At 45.7% G+C, this 19,269-nt stretch overlaps 1 protein-coding gene across 3 annotated transcripts in view; it reads left to right on the top strand.

Annotated features, from left to right (window-relative positions):
* Window positions 1–19,269, top strand: part of LOC147606459 (tobamovirus multiplication protein 2A-like) — an 82,997-nt gene that overhangs the window by 38,473 nt on the left and 25,255 nt on the right. For all 3 annotated transcript variants that reach the window (XM_086791656.1, XM_086791655.1, XM_086791654.1), the window contains 3 exons: window positions 10,620–10,719; window positions 10,802–10,882; window positions 10,978–11,082. In XM_086791656.1, the coding sequence (XP_086647782.1) occupies window positions 10,620–10,719; window positions 10,802–10,882; window positions 10,978–11,082 (286 nt within the window). The remainder of the gene's footprint in view (window positions 1–10,619; window positions 10,720–10,801; window positions 10,883–10,977; window positions 11,083–19,269) is intronic.

Genomic DNA, 19,269 nt, shown 5'->3' with positions numbered 1-19,269 from the left:
GGGGATGTACTCTGAAAAGGGTGGGTGGGTGGGAACAAAGAAGAACTGATACCTGCAAGTGGCTGTCCAGCAAATCAGCCCGCCTTCCTCTTGCTTCTCCTCTTCCCGATCAGCCCAAAACAGTCCACCAATCAGCCACAAAATAGTCCCCCTCTTGCTCACACAAATCCCAAGACCTATCTAGAGCCTAGGCTCTGATACCATGTCAGAATATGCAGCGGAGATGATGACCAAATCTGGGAACACAAGAGCAAAAACGCAGGCAGAAAAAACAGCACAAAAAGAGAGAGATGTAGGCGTGTAACTCTGCTCTGATATACACAAGAAGATCCCGAATATGATACAAATAAGGCATGGGGGCTGAGGACCTATATATACTCCCCTAGAGGGTAGTCGGCCAGCATCAGGAAAGCCCACGACTGAGAAAAATGTCCACGACTGCTGAAAATAGCAGTCGGCCAGCTACAGATGCCTCCGCCTAGACAGAACAAGTCGGCCAGCACTCTGATAGCCCACGACTGATGTAAATCCAGTCGGCCAGCTTCAGAGTGCTCCTGGCATCACCTGGCAGCCCTCCCAAGCCTCAGAAAAATGGGAAAAATAGGGGAAAAATACGGAGTGTGGGGAAAAATGGGAAAACACCTCATAAGGGCGGGCACACCCACAACAAAGGCCCTGGTGTATAAAACTAGACAGGAGATGACTTCTAACAGAGGTCCAGTGCATTGTCCTCCGTAGAACAATAAAGAAGCAAGACCGGGTTCCGAGCAATAGCTATACAGCTCTGGTTATCGCACTGGATGACTGTGGGCTCCTTCTGTGGAAACCCAATCTCGCCAAGCAACCTCCGCAGCCACACAACCTCGCAAGCAGCACCACAAGCAGCCCGGTACTCTGCCTCTCTTGATGATAAGGCAATAGTTGGCTGCCTCTTACTGCTCCATGAAACCGCTCCTAAGCCGAGTGAAAAATTGTAGCTTGATGTAGATCTCCTTGTATCTGGATCTCCTCCCCAATTTGAGTCACTCCAACCTTGGAGTCTGACTCCATCCATCAATCCCCCTCCTATGTAGAAGAGTCCAAGATCCTTCGTACCTTGCAGATACCGCAAGATCCGCAATCCTGCATCCCAATGAGACCTCAACGGCGTCTGCATGAATGAGCTCAATAGCCCCACGGAAATGCTCAAGTCCAACCTAGTGTTCAACAACCAGATCAATGAACCAACCAGCTTCTGGTACAGAGAGGCATCAACTGGCTCACAAGGATCATTCACTGTCAACTTTATGTCCGGGTCCATTGGCGACGTAATAGGCTTGCAGTTCTCCATCCCAAAGGCCTCAAGCAACTCATGAACATACCGCTGTTGAGAGACAAAAAACCCCCTTTGGGTCTGCCAGATCTCCAATCCCAAGAAGAAGTGGAGTAAGCCTAAGTCGGTCATCTCAAACTCCTTTGACAAGGCAACCTTCGTTACTCCAATGTGCTCCAAATGACCGCCGGTGAGAATGAGATCATCCACATAAAGGATGATTAACGTAACCATGCCGCATTCCCGAAAGAGATACAGATTGGGATCTGCAACCGATCTCTGAAATCTGGTCCAGAGAAAGAAGGAATCAATCTTCTGATTCCAAGCCCTGGGAGCCTGTTTAAGACCATACAAGGCCTTCCTTAACCTGTAAACCATCCCTTCTGATCCTGGAACCACAAAGCCTGGAGGCTGCTCAACATACACCTCCTCCTGCAGGTCACCATTAAGGAACGCAAATTTGACATCCATCTGATACAGAGGCCACCTTTGAGAAGAAGCAAGGGCAAGAACGGTCCGAATCGTGGTCATCCTCGCTGTTGGTGCAAAGGTATCCTCATAGTCGATGCCTGGCTACTGAGCATAACCCTTAGCCCCACGAGTCTGGCTTTGTGTTTGTCCACCGACCCATCTGACGCATATTTGGTCTTAAAGACCCATTTGACACCAATGACTGACCGTTTTGACGGCCTCGGTACCAACTCCCAAGTGTTGTTCTTCTCGATGGCATCGAGTTCCACCTGCATGGCTTTCCTCCGAGTATCCTTTGCAAGGGCTTCTTTGACGGAAGTGGGCTCTTTGTCCCGCATGATACGAGACATCAAAGCATAGTTTACATGTAAAAGATCCGTTGAATGACTTTTGTCACGGACTCTGTGCGATCTTCGAGGTCCGTCCTCTATGGTCCATTCGGAGGGAAGCTCCGTGACACCTGACTCCCGAAGGGTGTCCACTAACCACCGGGGTACTCGAACAGAATGCGGAGCCTCCTATTGCTGCGGGGGCTCAACTCCAGCTGCGGGCTCAACCTCCTGAACTGAGTGTGGTTGTCCAGCTGGAACAATAGACTGGGAATCGTCATCAGAATCCTATGGGTCTCCAAGAAGTGGTGGCTCATCAACAGTGGAAACTGGAACATGCTCATCAAAGCCACATCCTTGTCAAACAACCTGTATCTCTTGGAAAGAGAGTTATATCCCACAAATATAAGCTTTTGGGACTTGGGAGTCGAGCTTCCCCCTTTGCTTCTTCGGAATGTGTACATACGTATCGCTCCCAAACACACGGAAATGGTAGACATCAGGTTTCCTGCCAAAATATGACTCAAAGGGAGTCACCTCTCCCCAAAGTGGACGAGGAAGATCACGATGCTCCAGCATCGTCCTCACCATCTCCACCACAGTCCTATTCTTGCGTTCTACTACTCCATTCTCTGATGGGGCGAACCTGTATTGGCCAGTTCCCTCTTGATGCCATGATTTGCAGAAAATCTCACGAAAGCATTTGAAGAGAATTCACCTCCTTTGTCAGCCCGGAGACAAACTCTTTCTCCACCATCACATGCCACTCCTTGATCCGAGCAAAGACTTGGTCCTTCTTAGAAAGGAAATAGACTCATGTGAATCTGGAACAATCAACGAGCAGCATGAAGTATAGAGATTCTCCCAAGGATGGTGTCTGCATAGGTCCACACAAGTTAGTGTGTACCAACTCCAATGGTTTCGAAGCCCGCCTAGAAGCCTGCTTCGGAAAGGATTCCCTATGCTGCTTACCATGTATGCAAGAACTGCAACGCCCTTGCCTGTTGCCAACATCTGGCAAGCTAACCACCATCTGGTCCCGGAAAGCTCGCCGCAGCGCATCCACATTTAAGTGGCCAAACCGAAAGTGCCACAGTCACCAACGTGAGAACCTGTCGATGAGGAGAGGGCGAAGAGTTTGTAGATACCATTCTCCACGCCGCCTTCCCAAACAACGGTCAACCTGGTCAGTCTCGCGGTCTGGTAGAGCAATTGAATGCTCCTCAAACTCCACCCGGAAGAAGCGAGTCTTGCATACCTCATGCACTGACAATAGATGAAACCAAGTGCTGGGACGTAAAGAACACGAGAGGAATGCTTACCCCCCTTGCCGTCGGGAATGATCTCCATCTGGCCCTCACTGTGTATCGGAATTGTGGAATTGTGGCCAATGAAAATGCGACCTGATTGCCGTTTCAGATCCAAAAAGAAGTCACGGGAAGGAGTCATGTGCCTGGAAGCACCACTGTCGAGAATTCACTCCTCCCGAGTATCCTTTGCGGTGAAGCCAACTACCTCCTCACTCGAAGAAGATGAAGCATCCGAGTCCATCATCTCTAAGTGCACAAAGGCTGGAGTCTTTGCAGTTGACGCTGAAGAATCAGCACTCTTCCTAGTCTGCTTAGGACACTTCCTCCAATAGTGGCCTTTCTCGCCACAATCATCGCAGGTCCTGTCGGCCTTTAGTTTCTCTCGGTCTGCATTAGGCTTCTTCTCAGAAGACTTCTCTGATGAAGCCTTCCCTTTGTCCTTGTTGTTATTCCGGCCTTTCGACTGTTGGCCAGTTAAGGCCTCCGAACCTCTGCCTTGTGGAGGGTTCGAGAATCTTTCCTCTTGGTCCAAGACCATGGGCACAAGCTCCTCCCACGTGATGGTGCTAAGACTACCACTGGAATCAAAGAAGAGTAAAATGCTAAGTACTGAGAGGGCAAATGTGACAGCAATGTGATGGCCATATCCTCTGATAATATCTCTTTCCCAGCCTGGAGAACTTCCTGCTGAAGAGCTTGCAGCTTGTTGATGACTTGATGTGCTCCCGCATCGTCGACGACTTTGCAGGATTCATCACCCGCATTTGTACTTCCAAGAAGATCCTCTTCATGGGCGATACTTTGTTATAAAGAGAAGCCAAATGTTGCCATATACCTCTGGCCAGGGTCATATGCTTGATATGATTGATTACCTGCGGTGTGCAGTTGAGAAAAATGAAAGAACGGACCCTGGCACTGACACGATCCCACAACTGTGCCTGTGCCTCGTGTTCCTTCCGAATCGAGGGTAACTCCCCTTCCTCTAACTCGGGCCGTGGAACCCCAACAACAATGAAATCAGCAAGGTTGTAAGACTCCAAAACATATTCCATCATTACCTTCCATATGCCGTAGTTGTTCCCGTCCAACTGACGGTGCACTAGGAACGTGGGGAGTGTCGGGATCTTCACATGCTTCTCAGCCATCTCAAGTAAATTTGCCATTGCGGGAGTGTAACTGAAAAGGGTGGGTGGGTGGGAAAAAAGAAGAACTTAAATCTGCAAGTGGCTGTGCAGCAAATTAGCCCGCCTTCCTCTTGCTTCTCCTCTTCCCGAACGGTCCAAAACAGTCCACCAATCAGCAACAAAACAGCCCCCCTCTTGCTCACACAGTTCCCAAGATCTATCAAGTGCCTAGAGCTCTGATACCATGTCAGAATATGCAGCGGAGATGAAGACAAAATCTGAAAACTCAAGAGCAAGTGTACTGCAGAAAAACACAGCAATAGAGAAGGAGAGAGAGAGGTGTGTAACTTTGCTATATACACAAGAAATCCCAAAATACTGAATACAAGATGTGTGGGGGCAAGGGGCCATTTTATATGGCCCCTATGATCCAGTCGGCCAGTAGCAAGGACAGCCGACAACCACAAGAAGACACCCGACCTGCTGCAATCCCAGTCGGCCAGCTTCTGTCAGTCGGCCAGCACACGTGTGAAGTCGGCCAGCTACAGAGAAAGGCGGGGAGCAGCAGGAGTAGTCAGCCATCACTTGGATCAATCCAAGAGCCATAGGACAGCCTCTCACACCTAGTAAAAATAGGGAAAAATATGGAGAGTGGGGAAAAATGAGAAAACACCTAAATCGGGCGGGCACACCCACAACAGAGGCCCTGGTGTAAACATACAGACAGGAGATGACTGCTAACAGTATGGTATCCAACGTATGGAATTTCTTGGGGTGTGAACCGTACTTTTTTCGCACTTCCATACCCGTATGCATTTGCCGTATGGAAAAACTATGAATATTTTATGTGCACAAGTTTATTTCCCATGCAATAGGCCCCCAAATATGGACCATGTAAGACAAGATATCAAGAAAATTACCAATGAGGTGATAGCGCAAGTGGTGAAGGTTTTTGGCTAGGACCAGGAGGTCCTGGGTTCAAAACCCCACAAGGTGCTTCCTCGGTGGCTGGAGTCTTTGGATCCAATAACTCGGACAATGCAACCATGACCAGGAGTATGAGTGAAACGAATGGCTCAAGACATTTGGCTACATAGGTGGCCAGAGAGTCATCTTGTTTGACCTCGGTAGTATTGAGGACGTGGTCACAAAACAGGCTGCTTGGCGAGCCCGTTTTTCGTTTCACGTCGATAGATAAGAAAGTGGAGGGATTTAGCACGGGCATGACAACGAGCATCAAGATTGAAGCTCGCCGTGCTAATCCGTCATCCATGGTGCAAAATTTGTGTGTGATTTCATGGTTGCCCCTCTTGTAGGTGCAGACATAATCCTAGTGTAGCATGACTACTATGCAGAAGCGTGCTTAATGATGATTAACGCAAAGCAATAAAGATTAACACTAATCACATACTCATGACAGAGAAATAGAGAGAAGGAGAAGAGAGAGGCTCTTTACCTAACCTACTGCTACTATATATTACTGAATGAATAAGTGATTACAATGATTGTAATAGATACAATGTAGATCTAGACTTTGAATGCTATGAATGAACTTATACTTACTGTTCTCCATTGTGCGTTAATGGAAAACACTGATTTGGAGATGCACTTGGCTGATCCAAACTGTTAGATTGCATGCCCTTGGACTTTGGCTCTACAATCTGTGTCTTTAAATGATTATGAATGACCCATGACCTGCCTTTATATAGTAAAGTGATAGCAAGTCGTAACCAGGTCGGTTTTCACTTTTCAAGTCATAAAAAGTCATAAAAAATGTCATAAAACGTGTTCATATTGTGCCCATAATATGTTCCAACCATTGGTGCATGTCTTGGGCACCTTCGAACACCTATAGGGCCACCAAATTGGCTCCAAATTGCCCATATACAACCTCTAACTTTGACATTAAGGCAGTTGTAAGGAATAATCATGGCTACGTGGCACCGGATTAAGGTGTGCACGTGACATCCCCTCCTGCTAAACTTTGAGACATGGTGCACCTTTGCTTCATATCGTTGATTCGATTGTGGTCTAGGTCTCCCATATGGTGTCTCCACCACACTCTCCTCTGGAATTGCGGGGAATGGAAGTTACCCCTTTGCCTTTGGAAGCTCTATTGACATGGTAGACTCCATGAACACCTCAGAAATTGAAGTACTTATCTTCTCCTCCTAAGTACTTATCTTCTCCTCCTTGTCAATGGATTCGGAGATAATTGTGGGAACCTTGCGAATTGTCACCTCCTCGATGGCTATGATCGAGAACTCACATGGAATCCAGAATTGTTTGTGGCTCGCCATGCTCGAACAACTGCACCTCTTGGTTGACCTGGACCTGCGGATCCGACACGATTTCTAGTGCCATCCCTTTGTCCTTGGTCTTCTACTGCGGTACTCTTGTCCTCTTGGTCTTTACGGCACTTGCTTCCATTAGAGTACTTTGACTCATCATGGCAAAAAACTCCTTTATTTGTTTCCATTATGCTTCTTCACAGCTTTCGTCGTCTTTTCTTCTTTCGCTTGCTTCTTCTTCACGTTGTTTCCTTCTTTGCCTTGCTTCTTTTTCACGTTGTTTCCTTTGGCGATCTTTGTCTTCACATGCTTGTTGGTAAATCTTTACGCTTTCCTGGGATGCCCGTTCGAACATTGCCCAACTAGCTTCACTTTGCCTTTTCATAAGAGCGAAAATATCTTCTATGGTTTCCAAGAAGAAACGCGTGCTGTTTTTTTGCCATAATCAGTCCCAAAACCCTAAACCTAGCCTTCTACATGCATCCTAGACACCCTAGAACCATGCTAGACTGAAATATAGACTTTCCAATACTATACTATGCTGACAATGAGCAAAAAGCTGATGCAAAAAGGTTGATTTAATGCAAACAAGAAAACCCTAAAACGAAAACGGTAATTTGCTGATTTACATGCAAACCTTAGCATTGATGTAAAACTTTTCCTAGGAACGACCTAGACATGCTTTGATACCAATGTAACATGAGTACTATGTGAAAGCGTGCTTAATGATAATTAACGCAAAGCAATAAAGATTAATGCTAATCACATACTCATGACATAGAGAAATAGAGAGAAGCAGAAGAGAAAGACTCTTTACCTTACCTGCTCCTACTATATGTTACTGAATGAATGAGTAATTACAATGATTGTCATAGATCCGCGATGTAGATCTAGACTATGAATGCTATGAATGAACTTATGCTTACTGTCCTCCACTGTGCCTTAATGGAAAACGCTGATTTGGAGATGTACTTGGCTAATCCAAACTGTTAGACTGCATGCCCTTGGACTTTGGCTCTACAATCTTTGTCTTTGAATGATTATGAATGACCCATGACCTGTCTTTATATAGTAAAGTGATAGCAAGTCGTAATCAGGTCGGTTTTCACTTTTCAGGCCATAAAAAGTCGTAAAAAATGTCATAAAATGTGTTCATATTGTGCCCATAATATGTCCCAACCATTGGTGCATTTCCTGGGCACCTCTGGGCACCTATAGGGCCACCAAATCGGCTTCAAACTGCCCATATACGACCTCAACTTTGCCCTTACGGTGGTTGTAAGGAATAATCGTGGCCACGTGACACCGGATTAAGGTGTGCACGTGACACTTAGGGATCTAGTGGTTTCACAAGCTCACCCCAAATGTCATATGCACTCTGCATTGTAGTGCATGGTGACAAGATGGCTCATCATGAGTGCATCATTGTACAGCATTAGGACCTTTTAGGATATGAAATGTCATATGCTGTGGCCCCATTGTAATCCTCAGTCCAAGATATGTCAGGCACAAGCTACGTAGGTCATTCCTTAGCCTTAGAGTGTTAGTCAGTCAGTCAAGTCCCTTAACCCACTTGGAGAGAATCATTCATGCATGTAGAGTCGGTAGAAACCTTAGGGTTTGCATAGATCACGATTTGTATTTGCATAGCATTCATCTCATATGCATATAGACCATTGCAGAAGCCTTAGAATATTATTCAGCATTTTTAACCATATTTTTTAGTATTATTTTAGCATTTTATCACATTATTTCAGCATTTAACACATGAGCAAGTCGTGTAGCATTTAATGCTACAGTCGGCCAGCTCTGTAGCCTGCCAACCAGCAGCCCATGATCATATGAATAGCATCAATAGCATCATTCCATTCCATCTCATCATTCAAGCAAAAGCGATTCAGCCCTCAGCCTTTCGGAGTATCATCGCTTGGAGCACATAAGCATTCATCATCACAAAACACATCATCAGCATTCAGCTTAGGAGAAAGCGCTTCAGTCCCTTGCGTTTTCAGCCTACATCAGATTTCAGCATACATCCACTTCATTGTTTGCTCCAACCATCAAGGTGAAGGTAAATGCAGCATGTTCATGCATTCATAGTGCATATTCACAGCCTAGAACAGTCCCAAAACAGCCCATCTCTTAGCCACAGTTTGCAGCCTTCCTACATTCCCTTGGAAGAGTGCATTGGCCTTGAGATTGGTCATCATTGGTGCTTCTACAGCCATGTATAGTTCAACCCAACTCTTGGTCTTCCGAAGGTCTTGTGTTTGGCTTATCTACAGTCCCAAGTTAGTCATACAGTCATTCTCTTCAAAGTAATAAAAGCAAATACTCCTAGCTATAGGAGAGGGCCCTTTAGTGAGTAATTTGGGATCCCATAATTTGGGGCCAAAAACAGTAGAAAATCACCACGATGTAGAAATGGGCTTGTTTGGGGCAGTTGTAAATTAGTTTTGGGCAGCCTAAGCATGTGCATACCAACCTGACCAAGGGGCCTAGGGTTGGGCACCTTTCTAGCCAAGTACAAGTTGCTGAGTGACGTTTATGACACTTTTTTTAGGGCTTGCAAAGGGCTGGCTGACTTGTGCTAGTTGGGAAGGAGTTTTCCCATTCTTGTCTCCTCATCTATCATCATCAGTCCCCAGCCTTCTCTTAAGCAAAATGCCACCTAGACGGACGGATTTAGACGAAAAGTTACAAATGGAAAGTGGAAAGTGACAGATATAGTTGGATGGGAGTTGACAGATGGAACTACTAATATGAAAGTGAAAGTACAATGGCTAAATGTTCACTATTTACCTCATTGTTCTCTCAATGCGTTACCAAACCAGTAACACTTCAAAGATTTCCATCTCGTTCATCCAGTTCCATCAAGTTCCATCCAGCTGCCTTCGTCCATCTTTGACCATAGCAGACACTCTGCAAGAAGAAGGTAGGGCTTTTTTTTTGAAGAGGGGGGGGGGGGGTTGTGGTGTCGTGGCCAGCATTGGGACCCAGCGTCAGTGTCTATGTGGATGATTGTTCAGTTTTCTGCTCTCCTTGTGATCCAAAAGATGCATTCCACAAGGGTTGCCTGGCATACAATAAAGGATTTGAGTCTTTTCATTAGTAATGGATTTCAGAGAGCCTTGAATGCTAGCTTATGGGATGCTGATGGCAACTTGCAAGGAATTGAATAGCTGGAAGATGGGTGGATGCTTTGTCCCTCTAGTTTACTTCCCTGGTTGATAGGTGCAGTGCAGATTTTATGGTTCACTTCAGGACCACAATTAATGGAATTGTACATGCAGAAGGCAGTGGGATCCAAAGACAAAGGAGCTAAGCGTGTTTGAATGTCACTGCAGCTTCCTACAGTTCTTTGCAAAGAAACTCTTGCAGAGATTGCAAGGAATAATATGAAATGATTTGTAATCGAGGCTTTGCAATCGTTTTCTAACTCACCACCCTGTCAATGAGAGCTTGGAAATGAGTGCCAGCCTCTTGTAATCAGCCTTTTTCAAAACTGTAGACTCTAATGGATTGGAAACCCGCTAGTCGGGTGCCGAACGACATTCTCCCTTTGAGACAGGCAGACTTGGGCTTGCTCCCATGTTTTCATGTACTGCCTGTTGTTAGCTTTTACGATGGAAGGCAGAGGGGTACGATGGACGGCCTTAATCTAAGAAGTAATGGCATGAGCTTTTTATGGATTGAATGCAAGTTTAGGCCTATGTCTTATGTGAAACCATTAATATTATACTTCAAGGTCTTTATTAACCTGTTGAAGTGGATTTCCACAGGTTTCTGTATGTGTTTCTAATTGTTGGGGTTGTCATAACCTTGATCACATGTTCGGGCTACATTGCGGCGGCTACTGCAAATGGATGTTGCCTCTCTTGCGTATCCTCTTACTTTATTTCTGTTGCAATATTTCTGAGCACTTCTCGGTGAATCATTCTTGGATTTCCTTGACACATAACAGTACTCCTTCTTTGTTGGGCTTTTTATGATCTTAGAACTGGCCCTGACTGCCTTCATTTTTTTTGATGAAGACTGGCAAGATGTAAGTATTTAGTACTTCCATCTGATCTTTCCTATTATTTGCTGGCTTTCCTGGTCAGATGTTTGCAATGAGGAGCTATGGTTTTTCTTCTGCAGGTTATACCAGACGATTCTACTGGGGAACTGGACAGGATAGAGGATTTCATCGAAGACAAAGCTGACATTTTCCAGTGGGTCGCTTTGGGTATAGTAATTGTGCAGGTACAGTTTTGTGGTCAAGGTGTTCTCAACTTCTCTGCATAACTTGTCCTTGCATAAGGTATTGTTCAAATGTTTTCCTCCAGATGGGTGTGCTGGGTGTGTGAACTGTATTGCCTCCATGTCAGTGGTTAGTCCAAGGTCCTTGCATGCTTCTGTGTGATACAAGGTCTCCAAACCATAGCCCATGGACAACTGCTGGATGTATTCCATCATATAACACCCAGGATCCACCAAGGGAGTTCAGAGTCCACTTTCTACCTCTAAGGCTAGTCTCAATCAAGACCCAGGGCTCCAACACTCAGCTCTGCATACACCCAACCATGCCTTTATCGGATTATGAACTCACTCTCCTTCAGCGAACTGCGAGCTCAAATTACACCTAGCATGATCCATAGGATAGTACCATTTGCCATCTCCATTACATTCTAAGGATGTAACTGTTACATTTCATATATTTTGCGATTCCCAAAGAGGTGATGCAGGAACTAGGGAGTGTGAAGGTGTCACGTGCACACCCTAATTGGGTGTCACATGGACAAGCTTCTGTGTTTTGGGCAGGGACTAGGGCTGCAATCAGCCCATGCGGGTGCCGGCATGTGGATGATCCAGCCAACTAGCTAACTACTAGCTGATTGGCAGATTTGTACCTATACAAAGGGGTCATATCTCAGCATTAAGCAATTGGACGAGCAGTCCTCACTACTGGATCATCATAATGCAGCCTTGGGACAACAATTTGCAACCCACGGAGCAGCCAGTTTAGTCATTAGCATGGAGTAGAAGTGAACGCACAACATTCAAGTGTCAAGATTTGCTTCAAGCATTGTAAATCTTCATGATTATTAATTCAGTTAATACATCTTTAGTAGAAAGAGTTGAAACACAAGTCTGTACCTCTTCTATGTGTGTGTTTTGAGTTTGTGCATATTTGTTAGTGTTTAAATTAGTGATAACTACAGCACTGATATAGCACCTTTCGGCTTAGTATGTAAAATCTGAGTCAAAGCATAGGTCCTTTCTAGGGAATCATGCATGCATTTAGCTTAGGTTCTCTGCATTAGGTTGCTAGAGAGAGAGTCTAGGCAAGTATAGGTCTAGGTAGTAGGTGGGTTTTTCTTCATAGCAGACATGGACCAAGAACTACAAAAAGCATGGGGGCCGCCCAAGAAGCCAAAGACTATCGAGCTTGGGGCTGAACGCCTTGGCGAATTTGAAGAGCGTGAAAGATGGGAAGGAAGAACGTAGAGTGATATACTTGAAGAAATGGGAGAACCTGGTGGCAGCTTCTTGGAGACCAAGTGACAATACTACATTGTTGCAAAAGCAGATCTAGTTGACAAAAGCACAGCATTAGTAAGTGCACCAGTGGTTGAAACTTAGCAGGTGGGAGTTTCCCCAGCAGCCAGACTTGAGGTTGTCCAGGAAGGGGTTTCCTCACAAGTTTGAGAGCTCCAAGGACCTCAAGTTGTCACATCTTTCCACATTGTGTAGTAGTGTTCAGACAGTTTCTTGCAACGATCCAAGCAGTGATATTCCTGCAGCCACATGGCAAGTCAATGTGAAGCGGTGAAACTTGAAGTAGGTACAGTTTTTCCAGTGTGTTATTGCCAACGGTGTTCTGGCAGTCTAGCAGACATATAACATAGAAACTCTGCAGGTGAAGAATACCATCGAGTATTGCTTCCACTTCCATGTTATACTGGTTCGCAAGCTAGACAACAGCATCTTTTTCTCAGCTCGGTCATCAACGAAAAGTGATGCAATTGGAAGCCGATGCGGCGCTCGTCCTCGTCTGTGCAGTGCGTACTTGAGAAGTTGGTTTTTTCCGAGTACTTCTTGATAGTGCTACTTGTGCAAAGTATAGCTCTTTATAAGAGGTTTCACACATGTAAGAGTGTTCCCATGCAAGTGAAAAGGGTATTGTTCAGTAAGTGTCTACCAGTGTGAATCAGGTGTTCAGAGAAGTGCTTGAGAACCCTGCTGGAAGCCTTGAATCAAGTCATGTATCCCCTTGTTTATGTTGTGTTCCCTCCCATGATATCGTGTGTATTCCTGTGGAAACTCAGTGTATTGTTGTTGGCCACACCTGGTGTTCGTGTCAGGTGTTCGGTCAGCCAAGCATATGAAATTGGACTCCCACGCTACTGTGTTAGAATGTACTTGGTTAGTCAACTCTGTTTCCTAGTCGTGGAATCATTCAATAGATCATGTGAGAATAGATTGGAGGCTGTTTGTGTTGGGTGATGGACTCACACACTCACACACACAAACCTGCATATTAGGGTTAGGTGCAGGGTAGAGAAGCTCACACACAGAAATGAGAGAGAGAGAGAGAGCCAAAAGTGTGGTATCCACAAAATGCAAGTCAACCCTTGCATGTGTGCCACATCCATATAATATAGAAGTACAAAATATTATATGTTAAAATGTGTCCTTTCACACTTGATGTCCAAGGGGAAAAACCACATGGGAAACAGTGCCCTTGGTTAAGCCCTGTTCACACATAGCACTACCATAAGTGAGCATATGCCTACAAATCCCCCCTGTAGTGGAAGTGTGAACCTGTACAAGGTAGCAGATCACTCTCTGCATGAGAGTAAGCCCAAAGCTTTGCGGAAAGCTTCAAACTTTTCTCGAGGTAAAGCCTTTGTGAATAGATCTGCAACATTATCCTGTGTAGGGCAATAAGATAAACTGATCTCCCCTGCATGTAGCCTCTCTCTGACATAGTGATAATGAATCTCTATGTGCTTGGTACGTGCATGAAATACTGGATTTCGTGCCACGGCCATAGCACGTTGGCTATCAGTGAGAATGGTGGTGGGTGCTGCTGACACTCACGAAGATCAGCCAATAGTCTCCTCAACCATACACAATCTACTGTAGCTGTAAAGATTGCCCTGTACTCAGCCTCACAAGTAGATGTAGCAACAGTGGGTTGCTTTTTACTCAACCAAGATATGCATGAGCTGCCAAGAAAAAAACAATTCCCACTGGTGGATTGCCTGGTATCATAATCACCAGCCCAATCTGAATCACTGTATGCATAAAGCTGCAAGCTGCCCCCCCGGGATAGAACAAACCAAGATCCAGGGTACCCTTAAGATAACGAAAAATGCGTTTGACTGCTTGCCAATGCTTTGTGCTTGGGCTGTGCATGAATTTGCTCAACAAAGACACTCCAAAAGATATGTCTGGCCTCGTGTTACACAAGTAAATGAGGCATCCCACTGCTTGGCTGTAAATGCCGGCCTCAAAAGGCTCTCCAATATCATGCATAGTAAGCCGTACACCTGGTTCTACCGGAGTAGAAATGGGCTTACATTCATCCATGTGAAACCTTTTTAGCAAACTTTTTATGTACTTAGTTTGCTGCATAACAATGCCATCATCTGTATGCATAAACTGTATGCCGAGATAGTAGTGTAAAGGCCCCAAATCTGACATATCAAATTCAGCTTTCAAATCAGCTTTGAAATCTGAAATTTGTGCTTTGCTTGTACCTGTAATGAGCATGTCATCTACATACAAGATGACTATGAGAATATCGGCATCGGTTTTCTTCACATACAATGTGCTTTCAGCTGGACTATTCTCATAACCTTGGCTGGTTAGATGAGCATGTATCTTATCATACCAAGCTCTTGGAGCTTGTTTTAACCCATACAATGCTTTGTGCAACCTGCATACTTTATGTTCCTCACTAGGAACTACAAAACCAATGGGCTGATTTACATATACTTCCTCCTGTAAATCCCCATTTAAGAATGCAGTTTTGATATCCAATTGATGCACTTTCCATCCTTTATGGGCAGCCAATGCAATCACTGATCTTATTGTGGTCATTCTCGAAGTAGGAGCAAAAGTCTCTTCATAATCTATTCCCTTTTTTTGGGAGTAGCCTTTAGCCACAAGTCTTGCTTTGTACCTGTCAATAGTACCATCAGACTCTCTTTTGACTTTGTACACCCACTTTGTGCCAATTACATGCTTGCCTTTAGGCAATTCCACAAGATCCCATGTATTATTCTTCATGATAGAAGAAATTTCAGCTTGCATAGCTTGCAACCAATGCTCATTCTCATGTGCTTCTTCATAAGAAGAAGGCTCTTCTGAATCAAAGAGACCACCCATTGCGAATGCAGACTCCCCACGATGTACATTCAAAGCATGGCTAGAACTAGCCGTTGTTCTACCTGTGAGTGGAGCTGCAAGTTTGCTTTCTTGCAAAGTTTTCAGCAACCATCTTGGCACTGACTTGGCTGTGTCTATGGCTGTTTGCTCTTCCCTGACAAGATCTTCCACTTCTTCCACAGAAGGGGGCTGAATGGCTGGCTGTTCCACATGTTCTACATGTGGATTTTCTTGTGTAGGGGCTGGCTGATCTGAATCCCCCCTAATTGCAATTGGTAAAAGTCCATCAAACATGTTCTGTATGCCTGTATCATTGCTTTTATACAAGCTGACCATGGGCTGTTCTGAATTTTCAGCAAATACCACATCTCTACTCACAAAAATCCTTCGTGTAGTTGGATTATAAAGACGGTATCCTTTGCTTTCATTGCTGTAGCCCACAAAAATGCATTTAATTGCTTTGTCATCAAGCTTTGTTCGGAGTTGTTCTGGCACATGTGCATATGCCAAACACCCAAATGTATGCATATAATCCACTGTAGGCTTTCGGCTATACCAAGCCTCAAATGGTGTTATGGTTTTCAAAGCTTTTGTTGGACACCTGTTCAACACATGAGTTGCACACATTATAGCTTCCATCCAAAATTTGAGAGGCAACTTTTGTGCTTTCACCATGCATCTGGCCATCTCCATGAGAGATCTATTTTTCCTTTCAGCTACACCATTTTGCTGCAGTGTATAAGGCACAGTACATTGGTGTTTGATGCCCTTTTGAAGCATATAATCCTTGAATGCATTTGACATGTATTCTCCACCTCTATCTGAGTGGAGTGTTTGGACTTTACATGCACACATATTTTCAGCCATTGCTACAAAGTGTCGAAAGCATGTAAACACATCTGCTTTCGCTTTCAAAGGGTAAGCCCAAGCAAACCTGGAGTAGTCATCAATGAATGTGACAAAGTAAAGATGCCCCCCTATGGATGGTGTCCGCATTGGACCACATACATCACTATGTATGAGCTGTAATTTACTTTCAGCTCTAACAGCTCCATCTTTGGGGAATGGTTTTCGTTGCATCTTTCCCAAAATACACCCCTCACATACATGTCTTGGTGGAGACTCAAGAGGCGGCATATTATCAACCATATGATGCTTCTGCAAAAGCATTAAACTCTGAAAATTTACATGCCCAAAACGAGCATGCCATAGCTCTGCATCATGCATAGCAGGAGTGTGGGCAGCCATTGTATTTACATCATAAGTGCGCTTGTCATAGCTGTCCAGCTTATACAAGCCTTTGTATCGTGTTCCAGAAGTGACCATTTCATAACCCTTTGATGGGTCTTTTACCAAACACTTCCCATCTTCAAATTCAACCTTTAAACCTTGGTCGTTTATGGCTGAGACGGAGAGCAGATTTTTCTTTATCCCTGGAACATACAATACATTTTTCATACATATATTGGCACCATTGGCTGCAATAAGTATGACATTACCAATTCCCTTTACTGGATATGTGGTATGATCTGCACATGATATAGTGCGGCCATTTGAAGCATAAACCAAGTGCTGAAATACATCTTTGCATGAAGTGATGTGGCTCGAAGCACCACTATCAAAATACCATGATGCATTCTGTCTGTCATATGCAATGCAAGACATATCAGTGTCTGAAGCACCTGGTGTGTCACTAGTGCATGTGACCAAAAAAGTGTACTCTTCCTGGATTACATTAGCTGATTGCTGTGCTTTGTCATCCGAAGAGTCTGCTACTGCATTGCCTGCTTCTTTCTTTTTCTCTTTTGCAATCCTTTTCCTACATTCACTGATGTAGTGTCCGGGCTTATGGCAGTAGTGACATTTGCCCTTCTTTTTGGGCTTGTTTGCATCCCCTTTGTCAGACTTTTCACCACTAGAAGAGGGCTGTCCATGACCAGCCTTGCTAGACTGTTGTCCCCCATGCCTAAAGCTCTTTGCTTTACCCTTATCCTTGGTTGTAAATGCCTTTTCTCCACCACGGTTGCTCGATATGTTTGCTCTTGTTTGCTCTTCCTGCAAGAGTAAACCCACGAGCTCTTCAAAAGTGACGGGATCACCACCTCCTCTCATCGAGAGGTTGAGAGAGGTGTGAAAGCCCAAGTAGGAAGGCAGTAAAGAATGAAGAGTGTTGGTGACCATCTGTCTGTCTGGGATAACCTCATCAATGTTGAGCAATTGTTACCTGCAAATCTTTCACTTTGGTGAGATGATCTGCCATAGAGTCACCCTCATCCATAGAAAGAAGATCCAATTGCCTCTTCAAGTAGGCAACTCTTGCCTCGTTGCGTACTTGATACATTGCTTCCAATGTGTCCCATGCAAGCTTCGATGTCTTGCATGAACGAATGTGCGGAATAATAGTCCTTTTCATTGAAAGGGCTATCAATGACATGGCCTGTGCATCTCTAGAGTCCCATCTCTTCTGCTCTTGTGTGGGAGCAGGATCTACATCAGGAGCTCTTTGAGCACCTCCCCTTTGAGGCGTGGCTGGCTGAATGGTATGTGGGCGTGTGCCATAACCACACACGATGCCCCAAAGCCCTTTGGCTACCAGGAAATTACGGATCATAAAACTCCAGAGGGAGTAGTTAGATCCATCCAGCTTGTCCTCGTGGGTGAGCACACCAAATACATCTGTAGCATTCTGTGCCATGTCAACAAAGTATAACTGCAAGCAAACCAAGCACCAATGTGCACTGCCAGGCAACCAAATGTCCTGTGCAAATGTATGCCTGCAAACCAAAGCAAGTGTAAACCTACACAAAATTGTCCAATTACACTCAATGTGTATACATACGCGACAAATCGCAGGTGTAATGCCCAATTACATGCTCCAATCAGAAAATCCCCAATTTTTATGCACTCCAATCGCTTCAATGTGCATCTAATTGGCCAATTTTCACAAAAGCCCCAAATTTCTGCAAGTGAAAGAGGTTCAATTTGCCAATTTTGACCTCAATTTTGGAAACCCCCAAATTTCCGCAAATGAGAGAGGTTCAATTTGCTGATTTTGACCTCAATTTCGAAAACCCCCAAATTGCAGGCAAAGTAAAATGCCCAATTTTTTCAATTTGTCCTGAAATGGAGAAATCCCCAAATTGCACCTGCAATTTTCCTTTCAATCTGACTTGCACAGCATTCATTGTCTGCAAAATCGGCATATGACCTGCACTGCAATGGCTGCAGATTTTGTATTTGGGTTTGATAAAAAAATGTGTACTAGAAATACCTCATACTTGCAGAGTGTAGGCGGGGAGCACACGGCTGTTGCAGAGAATGCATGAGCAGGGCGAGCGGATGGCTGTGGGCAGCCGAGGGGCCAGTCGTAGGCGAGCAGCAGGCAGACGTGCAGGGAGGCCTGGAACGATGAGGAGTTGTCGGACCCAGCTGCAGGTGTCGGGCGAGCAGGTCAGAAGCGGAAGCAGCTGGAGTCGACTTGCGAGCAGGCGTGTTGGTGGCGGGCAGGCAAGCAGGCGGAAGCGGCAGCCGTGGGCCAGCACGGGGAGCACTGAGCGCGAACAGATGGTGGGTCGAGTCGTCGGTGAAGGACGACGTGGGCGGTGGTTCGAGACGGAGCACAGTCGGATGGCAGGAGCGACGGCCGGCGGCTGCTGCGACGAAGACGGCGGACGGGGACTGGAACGGAACCGATGGTCGACGCCGTGGGAACGGAACTGAACGGCGACGGCGGGTGGGTCGGGACGGCCCGTCTGTGAGCGGCCGGACAGGAGCGACGTGGTGTGGATTGTCGACGGCCCAGGCCGGCACTTAGGTGACGGAGCTCCCAAGCGCCGACGGACGGGCGGGAGGTGCAGCTGGGACGCCGGCTGCGGGAGCGGTGCCGCCCGCGAGGCTGGGCGGAGGTGGTGGGCTCCCCACTAGTGCCGCCCGCGAGGCTGGGCGGAGGTGGTGGGCTCCCCACTAGTGCCGCCCGAAACTGGTGGCTGGACGGAGGAGCTCCGACGGAACCAGACAATCCGGCGACGGAATCCGACGGACGGAACCACAGTG

This window comes from Cibotium barometz, chromosome 57 (assembly GCF_041138505.1).
Source record: "Cibotium barometz isolate CiBa-2024 chromosome 57, ASM4113850v1, whole genome shotgun sequence".
In the NCBI taxonomy this organism is placed as follows: Eukaryota; Viridiplantae; Streptophyta; class Polypodiopsida; order Cyatheales; family Cibotiaceae; genus Cibotium; species Cibotium barometz.
This window is presented reverse-complemented; position numbering and strand designations above follow the sequence as displayed.